Here is a 12,275-nt window from a genome sequence, read left to right as displayed (position 1 = left end):
CAAGCTTCCTCATTCTCATCGTCCCCTTATTAAAACTTAAAAACCAAAGCAAACTCTCAGCAGTCAGCCCTGAGAAAGTACCTGGATGTTTTTACTACCAAAACCTGTGGTCCCTCCTTACAGCTCAGATCAGGTAGGGAGTCTCCTATTCGCACCTGGGTCTTCTACATCTTAGTTTACGTTACCCTTCTGATTAAATGCAAAAAAGAGGAGACAACATTGGAGTATTTCCTGCTCACACTCCAGTCTTTTTTTCCAACACCCTCCGCATTACATATGCCCCATACAAAGCACCCTACCACTCCAACACCTCCGTCCCCACTCGTCTGGCACGCGCACAGGATTGGCTAACACAGCTAGGTTAGGGCTGGGGGCCTGAAGAGCCACGTGGATTAACCTCTGAGACCATTCCGTTTTTCAGAGACTCGATATTTAGAGCAGCAAAACAGCACAGAGTGGGACCAAGCCAGTTCACGTTCGACAGCTCCAAGCTGCACCAGGCAACCCGTGCTCTGAGGATGTTGGGCATTGTGCTTCATTAGGAAACAAAATATAAGCTTTCCACTCCATTAGGAATGACTTTAGGAGTGAAAGCACATAAGACGACGACTCACCTCATCAACAATGCACTGCAATAACTGGAGAGGCTGCAATGGAAAGGAGAGAGGGAAAAAGTATTAGCCTATATGCAATATCTTTACAGTGGAGTGGAAAGAAAAAATCATTAATGCAATAAAATATAGCAAGATTAATCAACAGCAGCAAACTCTTATAAAAACATTGATGCTCAGGATGTTCTATTATTTCTAATGGTACCTAATCTAATACAGGCAGTTAAAGGTTTGCATTTTCTTCAAAATGCAATTTGCTAAGTTTAAAACAAGGCATTCAAGCATGCAGAGGAAGCAGCCATCAGGAAAAAGAAAAGTGAATTTTTTTCTGAACTCATAAAGCTTACCATTAAAGATCCCTGGTTTTTCTGAATCTGAAAAAAGGCAATATGTAATTAGCATGTCATAATCAAAATGACTCACTTGGACACATTATGATCACTGAGAGAAAATTATTGCATCGCTGGTGGCAATTTGTGGGCATGTGTTAACACAATTTACATAATGAAAATACACAAATGTTAATAGCTCGCTTCTCATTTATAGGCGAAAGTCAGCAGAATGTTAATTTCACACAACACTTTTTAGTACCCTCCAGGTTGTATTAGAATAGGAAGAAAAACCATAATCCATTTCAAAAGGCTGTTTACGATTCAGATATAAATAATGTTTTATATTGCTAGATTGTGAACACTGGGCTTAATGTTGCAATCATTGCTAATGTTATGAAGCTCACTCTTTTTAAATTAAAAACCGATTTATTTAAAATTGAAATTAAATCATAGTCAGAAATTAGAATTCTGGATTACTGCCAGGCCCGCCTCGCAATCCCTTTTTTTGTGAAGAAAACTTTAATTATGTGGTTGGAGTCTCAGGAAAGCCCCTCACACCGCACTTCTGCCCCAGGTTCCCCACACCTCCCAGCCCGGTTCGACCCCGACCACAGCAGAACGCTGCCATCCGGGAGCTGCAAAGTTTGAGCCACTTTGTGTTGCTTCGAATGGCAAAGGAAAGAGCTGCTGCCCGCTGTCTCTGAGCCCTTCCACGTTTCGTGCCATCAGCCTGGTTGGGAAATTAATTAACAGTTTGTAGGAATGGGGCACTCGCTCACCTACAGAGCACTGTGAACGAATCCGGCCCATCCCACCAGAGCACTTCTGATTGCAAAAGGACACAAAGGCAGAATTACAGCCGAACACACGGCACGGAGCAGGTACTTCACCCGAACCATTTGCGCACGCCGGCATTCAGATAGCAGGCACACGCGTGTTGTTTCCAATGGGTGTGGGTAATTAACTACGCATTTTTCCTAAGCAGACACAAAGTTGCATCCCAACACAATGACAGTGCAAACACAACGCGGCCTTTAGTGAAAACACAACCGAGTTTGCTTGGCTTGCCCCTTCCATCTCACGCTCCCCACTGCAGTGATGAGTGTGGCAGAGCTGCGCTGGCTCTGGATGCCCTCTCCTGTGCCCCCAGCCCTGCAGCCGAGCTCTACAGGCAGGAAAATGCCATGGAGGGGAGGCTGGAAACTAGCACCAAGGAGACAGCTCGTTATACCCAGTAAGGAAACAAACACACACATAAACTTTCTGCATGTAATTCTATTTCTTTTTTTTCTGGGATGGAAAAGAAAATAAATAGATGGATATAACTGACTATATTCTTTAATGGTCTATGTCAATCCATCATAACCCAACAGAATAAAGTGGCTGTTTTGCATTATTGCTAATAAGCAAGAGGTGTTGTGGAAATAAAAGTCTTCATGCTGCACTTTCAGATGCTAAATGACAAAATAGGCTCTGCTTATTCAACAGCGGTGATTCCAAGCTCCTTATGAACAGGTGATGCAGCTGTACATCAAAACAGAGCATCACTCATTTCTTTACAGGGAAAACAGATCTTGTCATGAAAAGGACCGGAGGTGAGACCACATATAGGAGCCTCAACGCAGGTACAATCACAGCCAATTTCTGTATAAGGTTTAAAATCTGATTCCTAATTGGAATAACGAATGCAATGGCCCTAATGGAAAACGAGGCCATGCACACCCCAGTACTGCAGAGCCCTTCCCATGCTGAGCACCCACGGGGGCAGTGGGACCGGCTCCCAGGGGAGGGAGATGTGTGCTCATCACACAGGCACCGCTACCAGCTTTTATTACACAATTTTGATGGCAACACATTATTTTGAGATCATCTTCATAAATTTTGCATTAAGGTATCTGTGCCAGTACCTGGAATTGATTCAAAATGCTTAAGACACTCAATTACTTTTTAACACTGTTACCCGATGTAATGACATATCTGCTATTTCCCCTGCATTTGATGATGCAACATCATTGTAATTGATTCATTTTCTCAATTAAATAAAGCTACAGCGCTTTCCTCTCAGAAAGCCACAGAGACTCCCACATCTTTTGCATCACCTATGTGCTCTGTCTCAGATATATTGCTTGTAGGGCTGCACTGCGCTCCTCTGCTAACTCCACTGGAAAACACAACGCTACGACAGCATTTGTCAACTTCTGAGCAGCAATGAGCTCCGCTGTATTTATATTAGGCATATTTTTCACTGCTAAAACTACGTTGTTTACCTTTCCCGAGACCACATTATTGGGCGGCCCCTGCAACGATAAAACAAACCCAACCGACGACAACTTTACAGCCGGCGCTTCTGCTCCCGTGCACAGTTCATGAGAAAGCTCAGCATCCACTTTCATAGCACATTAAGGACAGTGTTAAAAGTACTCAACATAAAATGTTTTATCTCCCCGTTTGCCCAGCTCTGCTCTCCCCTCCCCGGCAGCCTGGGCTGGTGCACAGTGGGGGGATGAGAAGGGTGGGAGGCAGCAGAGCTGAGCAATGGGTGTCTGTGTACAGAAGAATCTGAGATCAGGCACGAGGCTGCAGCTGTGATGGCTGTATGCCTGCCATGAAGAATTTCAAAGGGACACAATGGAAAACTAAAGGATGACCCAAAAGGCACCGGGCACGTTTTCTAACTATCAAGGACCACATTGAGGTGCTCCTGGGAGCGTTATTTCCTACCTGGAGAAGTCACACCCATCCTCTCACCACCCACAAGTCCCTTCGGCCACGGCCCGGGTGCAGCTGGGAACCCCATGGCCACGGATGGGAACCTCCCATTGGTCAGAAGGCGTTTGAAGCCCCCCCAAGTGAATCTGGAATTGGGTGTATCTGCAGAAGCAAACCTTTGATGCTTTGGAAGCTGTCTTTCATTTGCTGTGGTTCTTTCAGTACTCAACAATAAGTAAATCCATCACACCCGCGGTCTGTTTCTCAGGTCACGAAACACCAGCAGTACTGACCTCAACAACGTGCATCCTCCAAACGGCCTCTCTGTAGGTTGGTTAAAAATGCAGAAGTTTCCCTCCTGCTTCATCTACTATTTAATGAATGCCTGCGGTTACGAAAAGCAACTTCTGACAAACCATCAGGTTCTGTCTCTGTCTCCATGGAGATGCTTTGGACGGGAAGTGGCTGAGAAGACCTCTCCCATCCCTCTCCCATGACATTCGGAAGCACAATCAACGGAACTCAAATGAATGCACCCCGGGTACCTTGGAGGAGTCACCAGCTACAGCTTTAATTTTCGCTTTTCCTCCCTGGAATTGGGACTTGCCCTGGAGCTCTTGCTGGAGAGATTTGCAGGTGACCCAGGGTTACATCTTCCCACATCAGTTAGCAAATTTTCTCTTCATATATATTACTGCTTTTCAAGCCAGTGGATTTTTTTTTTACTTAAAAAAATTAAAATTAATTGAAGAATACATAAACCAACAACTCATACAGTACTGTTTTTAAAGGAGGCTGCACTGTAGAACATTTATTTTCCCAATCCAGGGAACTGTTGATTTTAGAAGTACATGCAGCTTATTTCTAACCTTTGGGAAGGAAGGTTACATTTTACTGAACAGCAGCAACCGCAGACATTGCTCCCTATTAGCAAATGACCAACGCACACCTGTTTCATCTCTGCACTGGTAGGACTGGAAGACGACTTTGCAAGAGTACTGCACTTCCTTTCGGTCTTCACCACCATGGATTTTTTACCCTTCCTCTGGATCTAAAGCTATAAAACATTATATATACCTCTATAAAATATACTCGTGTTTTACACAGTTTTTCCAAAATTGAAGCTGGTTATGCTTCTGAAGGAGGTGGAAGCTTCAAATCCGGTCAGACCAACCCCTCTGATCTGTTCCCAAATTTCTGAACAGCCCCATCCCAACCTGAGGGTTTTGCAACTGGCAAACTCCAATCGCTGTCACTAACGAAAGGATGGAAAAAAGGAAGAGAAACAATTCCAAAATAATAAGAATAAAAAAAAAGAGACAATTCACAACAACCTTAATATTAAATATATTCTTACAATTATATTACGCTGGTTTTCCCAGAGGTCTGAAAGCAAATTTATATAAAGAGATTATTTCATCCACCACTGAACTGCAGCCACTTCTCAGAGAAATCTGTTTACCAGAGTTTAGTAACACAATTCAACAAACCGGGCATGAAAAACTGTTGGAATTATGGAGGGAGCATAAAAAGCCAACAACAGCCACAGCTGCAGTGGGACCAGGACACTGCTGCTAACATTGCTCCTGATCAGCAGGAACGGGGGAGGAGCAAGGATCGGGGAAAGTGCTTAATTTAGTAGAATCATAGAACAGCCCGAGTTGGAAGGGGCTCATCAGGATGACTGAGCCCAGCTGTAACGTTTAAGACACCTGACTTAGCAATGAGATGCCAAAGAGAAGTGTTGAAGGCCAGCAGATGGACAACCATCAGGATGGTCCCTCCTCATTACTGCACATCCCTTCTTGCTTGGAAGGAAACAGGTAAGGAGTCACTGGTTAAAACCTGCCACTGGAACCCACCTGGAGAAGTCCCAAGCTTTTGCTGACAAGCTGTAAAACTAACTGTGATCATACACGAGCAGAAATGACACAATTCTAGGGATACCTGAAAAGAAATAACCCAGAGAGGTCAAAATGCAGGTATACAAGTGGGGTTTTCTATCCAAACCGAGGTGCTGAGGGTTTGAACACTAACAGGCATCCTATCCTACATCACTCCATTGCTCACCACAGCTAGCACTGCAACTCGTTGAGAGTTACACACGTGGCTCCACGGGGCTGGCACCTCCAAGCCCGGACCTCCAAACGACAGAGCACAACCGATGGAATCATTTATGCTGGAAGAGACCTCTACAATCCTTGAGCCCAGCCAGCTCCTCTCTGAGCTCCCATGGCTGCCCTTGGAGCTGCTGCACTCCCACCTCTGCTCATCCCCAGGTCCTGGTGAGCTGGGAGGATACGTCTCCTCCTCCTCCTTCTCCTCCTCTTCCTCCCAGCCAAGTGAGCCTGCTGAGAGCATGGAGGAGATGAACGCTTTTAGTCAATCCAGTACTCGCTGACACTTCCTAAGTAGCCACCTACACAACCAGCCAACCCACTGCTCACCCCTTCCTAGGGAGAGCCCACCGCCCTGGGACAAACTCAAGAAACTTGTCCCATTCAGGAAAGTGACTCCATGGCTCCCACTGCAGGCCGTGGAGCTGGGAGGATTCCTCCCAAGCACACAGCACATCTCCCATTCCATGGAAGCCTCAACTTGTGCTGGAGACGTTGAGTGTTTGGAAAAATCTCCCAAAGAAATGCCACCATTTCCTCCTGGATGCTGCTCTCATTCCTGGTATGGAGCTCTCAGAGCAAACATCACTTCGGGATCTTGCTCAGTGCAGTCAGAAAGGCCTCAGCTGTGCTGTGAAAGTGAGAGAACAGCATGGAACAAGAGAAAAGCTGCTTCCATTAAGCAGTTTTCTTATTTAAACAATAAACATGGTGACAATTAATGAATAAATAAATAAATGAGTGATGATGCCATAACTGACTGGAAAACACAAACTTACATCCTGACCCAAATACAGAGCGGTGGGGATCCCCTCTGTGAGCTCATTTTCCCCCTCAGAAAGACAAAACGACCATTAGTTGCCACTTGTTTCCTCCATCTACACACTAGGGCATACCTCAAGCAAGGATTTCCTTCCCTTCTTTTTTAAAAACCCGACAGGAAGATTAAAATAGAGAAAAAATAAAGTAGATAAATGCATCTTGATACGTGCAACAGAAATAAAACAAGTGCCAAAACGTGTGCGCTTTCTACAAAGCAAACCCAAAACCCCATTCAAATGGGGCAGCAAGTCTCACCAATGGATCATCTAAGCATTAATGCACATTTAAGCACCAGCTCATTGGTGGTAAGGGACAAAAAATAACCAAGGTAAAATTTACACACGGTGCGTTACCCGAAGGATGAGGTATCTGGTGAATCTTGTAATTGTCAGGAGTTTAAAATGACAGCAGAGGACTCACAGTATTTCCAGTGATTTCTGGAACAAATCATAAAAGCAAAAATATTTGCACAAATCTGTGATATTTAAAGATAGGACCCAAATTTAAGTGGGAGAAAAATCACTATTTTGGCACCAGCATTTGAGCAGTGTTTAATGCCATTTAAACGGCTCTCCATCATGATGTATGTGGAAGATGAGATTTCTTTCAGTGGGAGACGTGCTGCAACCAACCCTCCATTCATCCCCACAAAATAAATGAATGCTTAAAGGATGTTTCTGTCAATCGAAAAAACAACAGCAGAACGGCTATTTTGCATGCCAAGTTAAACTCAGTATTTTTTTCCCTGACAACCTGCTTACATTTCAATGAAACCAGGCCACATTTGGTCAATAGTATGGATTGCATATAACAAAAAGAATCTCAGGCTGTGCTCATAGAGGGCTCCAAAAGCTGCAGCTCCACTTAAAGCCACGCAATTATTTCGCAAGCTGAGATGCAGCAAACAAATGAATCTGTTTGAAACGGGAGCGCTCACAGCCGCTTGGTTGGGGGATTTTTTGACCTACAATTAAATCTTATTGCAGAAATCACAGCGAGGGCGGAACGCAGAATCTTGCAAAAAAAAAAAAAAAGAAAAAAAAAAAGACTAAAAAGAACCACCTCCCCCCCTTAAAAACCAACACCAGCATTGAAACAGCCCTGCTAACAGAGATGGGAGATCTCTGGCTGCTGGAAGCCCGGAGCTGGGCTGTGCTGTGGCCCAGAGCCGTCCGTGTGCCGGGCACTGGAGAAGGGCAGCCCTCTCCCCAACGGGAGGAGCACAAAGCTGGCACGCGCTGAGCGTTTTCAGCCGTATATTTTCTTATAAAGGCTGTACATTTTCTTGTAAAGGCACGCGTACGGCGCTTGCTCGGGCTATAAAACCTCCTGTTACCCACGTAGGTTTGTTTGCAGCGGGGATTCAGGGTGGCTCTGAGTGGGGACGCGGCTCCGTGCCGACGTGTGGCACAGAGGGGAGAAACCCGAGCGCGGCTCAGCGCCTTCCCGACCCACCGCTGCTCCGCACCGAGCTGCAAAACTCTGCTCTTAGGAACAACCACTCAGCGAAGGTCCGTGCGGCTTTCGGAGCCCTTTGGAGGAAGTTATTTGGATGCAGGGATGATGCATTTTGAGCGATACCAGCTCCCGCATCCATCATCCCTCGTGTCTTTCTGATCTTTTTTTTTTTTTCTACTTATCGCGTTCTTTATTTGAAACAGATTTTTAACAGATAATCTTGGTCGTTATAACAATATCTCGCTCGCATTTTATTCAAATAATTCTTAAAAACAGCTTAAAAAGCCGTTTGGAATAACATCAAGCTCTCCATCAATCACACGAAAAAATTCCGCTGGCGGTTGTATAAACATCAGATCAACTCTGATGTCTTCAAGGATTTCAGAGTGAACCATAAAAAACTCCATTAACTTCTGACAAAGAATGCAAATTAATCACAACATGGGGTGAAATGAAATTAAAGCCTCTTTTCTAATCAATGACAAGGCGGGATGAAATATTTGCTCCTCTCCGTCTCCCCGCGCTCGGGCGATGCTGGCCGCGCGGCTCCGCGCTCCGCACCCCAATCTCAGGTGCATCCAATTTGTTATCCGCGCTCTCCGGTGCCAGCGAAAAGCCTGGCGTAGACAGATGCACCGGGAACCTTAAATGACAGTTTTGGCCTCCGGAAGTGCGATCGCTACAGCAAAATCTAGTACAGCCTCCAGGTGAAATGTCTGGAGCTCCATATGGAGCAGGGAAAATTAACAACAAGATGAAAATCGCTGTAGCAGCGGGGAGCCGGGGGTTTTTTGTGGGTTTTGGGTTTTTTTTTTTTTAAGGGGAAAAAAAAAAAGGAGGGGGGGGAAATAAATTTAAAGATGAGGAAAGAGGAGTAATAAATTAATGGAGTGTGAAAACGTTCAAAGCTTTACAATACCGGGGGCACTGTTTGCTCAGATTTGGGGTGGGGGAGAAGCGGGGCAGGAGGTGTGCGTGGGGTGGGGGGGGGGGGTTATAAACTTTGGGTAATTTTCCTGCCATTTATTAACCCAGGCCCGGAACAGCGGCTGAAGGAGGCAGAACGGCCCTCTGAACGCAGCACAGCTGACACCCTGCGCCCACGGCAGCGTCTGCCTGCTCCTCCGGAGCATCTCCCTGATGGATGCGGTCCTGCAGCATCCTGCTTTGTGCAAAGCTGGACTACAAGCCGGCAATATTTAGCGGGCAATTCTTTTCAATTCTCCTAAATTACATCACCATCAAACAAGCCATTGCCCCCATCGTGTTTCACACACCATTGTGACGCTGAAGCTGTGCCGAAGCGCGCTCAGCCACTGCGCATCTTTGGGGCTCCAGCTTCAAATTTAATTCCATTTGCTCGGAGGTCCCGCGGCCTTCTGTTGTTTTTATATATATATCTATCTGAATACGTATTTTTTTTTACAGCTCTTTCTGCGGAAATGAATAGGCTGCTGCCAAAATCAGATTAAACTTTTACAAGAAATTTGGAACTTATTTCTTACATGCGCTTCTTTCCCTTATCTAAAAGCCTGCACTGATGGTACCAGCAGCTGGCTGCAGGGAAAGGGCTCTCCTTGCAATTTTCAATGCTTCCATAGGAAACAACTTTACTCTAAAGAGTTTTTCATGCCAGCGTGTGTGTGCACCTCTCCTCTTATCTGAATGGAGCTGTGCATCAGGGGAAGAATATACCCCTACGTGCATCTGTTTGTATCTACAGAAAGTCCTACGAGTCTCATACACCACCTCTTCCAAAAGGAATTTTACACTGTGCCAGGAAAACAATCGACAAAACGTGACAGCCACTCAGCACGTTTGTTGTGTCACCCCATTTTAAGGATCTGAGTTCCCTTTGCGGAGCTCCCATAGTGGGGAACTGTGTTCCAACCGCTGCTGTTCCTCATTTCCTTACCCAGATCAGCACCGTTGGCAGTTACTGACAGATCATGAAATTAACTGCATATCGTGACTACAAATGACAGTAACTCCATAACTAAAATCTCAAGATTACAATGAACTCTGAACCCATAAGCGACTTCCCTTACGTACGCAGTTGGTTGCACACTGAAGGGTTTCCCAGACACGACTTGAACAGAAGATTAAATAATGACAACGTGACAAATAAGTGTTAGCAAAATAGATGCTCATAAAACATGCGGGAAATGAAAAGTGCTGAATTTTATCCTTAAAATATTCTACCAAAGGCCACAAAAAAAATCATCCTTTAATTATGCTGGCATATTGCAGGAGTCCTGAATCTCCACACTACGATTCCCCCTACAAATCTTACTCATTTAAACTGAGTTTGTACATAACATTTGTCTGCGCCTTAGAAGTAGAGGAAAAGGGGAAAGGATCCTTTTTTGCTCAGCTACAGCTGGAGGCAAAGGCTCCTTTGAGGGCAGTTTCAGGTGGTCTCCAGCACGGACCCACACGTCCCATTGGCAGAGGGAAGCCAGCCCAAGCCGATGGGGGACAACCACTGTGAGCACGTGTACCATCAGCTTCAAACACCTCAACAAACCCCATGATGTGATGAGGATCCACTCAGTTATGTCAGGGTCTGTTACATATTCACATAGACATTAAATAAACCCAACACCCTACAGTCATCCACCTGGTCAGAGCGAGGTGCTCAGGGCTCCGACGACCACCCATGAGCACTTGCATCCAAAATGCAGATACATCACATAAAGCCCTTACAAAAAGCAGTTGCCTGAAAACCTTAATAGCTACATTTTAAAGTTTCACCTCTTCAACTGTTTTGCATTAAAAAATATACACAATTTCATGGCCTACTGACTTGCCAAATATTCTTTTACAAACGCGGTCTGTTGTCTGTCTTTTTAATTAGAATAGCAAAAAAAAAAAAAAAAAAAAAAAAAGATCTTAAGCTAGCAGTTGTGTTCCACTCCCAGGTCAGAAAGCAAGTTTTGGTCTGGAGCCATCCAACAGTGCACACACCCCAACCTCCTCCCCCAGCTCCAACATCTCTGTGCACAGAGGGCAGCCCGAGCTGCATCCCCCCGCACTCAGGTTTAGCACTGATCCATGCACAAAGGCACAAAGGGCACTGAGATGCCCAACGAGCACCAGTGGCTGTGCCAACACACGGAGGGCACTTCAGCACAAGAGCTGCTTTTTCAGCCTGCTCTCAAAAGAGAGGGTTCATTTCACAGCATGGAGAAAATACGGACAAAATCTGCTGGGTACCCAACGACAGCTCTCTTTTGGTCAGTAAATGTTTTCCATGGGAGGCAAAGTGCAAAATGAGTGTATTTCCACGTAGGCAAAATCTTTACAAGTCCATAAAACTGTCAGGAGAATTTGCTTAAAACAGCTTATAAAAATGGGAGAGAATGAGTCCCAGCCTATTATTCAATAACCATGTTTGTGAGGCATCTGCATAATCTAACCATGCATAAATTAGTATGTGTATTACAACAGTTATTTGCATAATAATAGCAAGTTAATAGATGCTTAAAGAGCACAGACCAACACCACCTTTAAATCAGACATGCCTCCAGGCACTCTGATCTGTATAGACCAAGATGCAGAAAGCAGCGCTCGTAAAACACAAGAAAACATAAAAACCACATTCAAATAATTCATTTTAGTCCCTGGACGCTTCACTTTTTCCCCTCTCCCAGGAAAGAACGATTTGAAGGACTACAGAATAGTTTGTGCTTATGAATTCTAACACCCACCTCGCAACAAGAATTCAAAGGAAGCACCAAACCTATCTGCGGACTGATTGTTTTGTTCTGAGCTTCATGCTTTTTTCAAGCATGCAAAGCAAAAGTGGTAACACAGAGCATTGGCCATGGCCAAGTTGGAAACTGTTTTACGAGTTAGAAAATGTCAGAATATAAACACAAACAGCAGTTAATGTCAGCACATCTCCTCTTAAAAGGGAGAATCCGGAATCCTTTTACATATTCCATTCACATCCTATTTTTGATTTGAGATGATTTTAGGTGGTTGTAACACCGTTTAAAATTGGAGCTGAAAAATGAATATAGAAAAGAGGAGTAGATGCATCTTCCTGGCATCAGAAGCACTGCTGTACAGATGGGATTATTTTTTAATCTCACAACAAAACAATCATTAACATCATCATAATTTTGCTTCTCTCCAGGGAAGAGAAAATCTTGAGTTTGGGGGGAAAAAGGAAAAAAAAAAAATCAATACAGACTTCTAAATGACTCCTTCAAGATAGTACT

The 12,275-nt window shown here is 44.6% G+C and overlaps 1 protein-coding gene across 5 annotated transcripts in view; it reads right to left on the bottom strand.

The window, feature by feature from the left end:
* MAP2K5 (mitogen-activated protein kinase kinase 5) overlaps window positions 1–12,275 on the bottom strand; it is a 111,942-nt gene that overhangs the window by 29,420 nt on the left and 70,247 nt on the right. For 4 of the 5 annotated variants that reach the window (NM_001282348.2, XM_015292099.4, XM_015292098.4 and 1 more), the window contains 2 exons: window positions 959–985; window positions 615–647 (listed from right to left, as the gene is read on the bottom strand). In NM_001282348.2, coding sequence (NP_001269277.1) covers window positions 615–647; window positions 959–985 — 60 coding nt within the window. Of the gene's footprint in view, window positions 1–614; window positions 648–958; window positions 986–6,992; window positions 7,029–12,275 lie in introns of those variants that run through there. The other variant, XM_015292101.4, reaches the window with a different exon arrangement.

This window comes from Gallus gallus, chromosome 10 (genome assembly GCF_016699485.2).
Source record: "Gallus gallus isolate bGalGal1 chromosome 10, bGalGal1.mat.broiler.GRCg7b, whole genome shotgun sequence".
NCBI lineage: Eukaryota > Metazoa > Chordata > Aves > Galliformes > Phasianidae > Gallus > Gallus gallus.
This window is presented reverse-complemented; position numbering and strand designations above follow the sequence as displayed.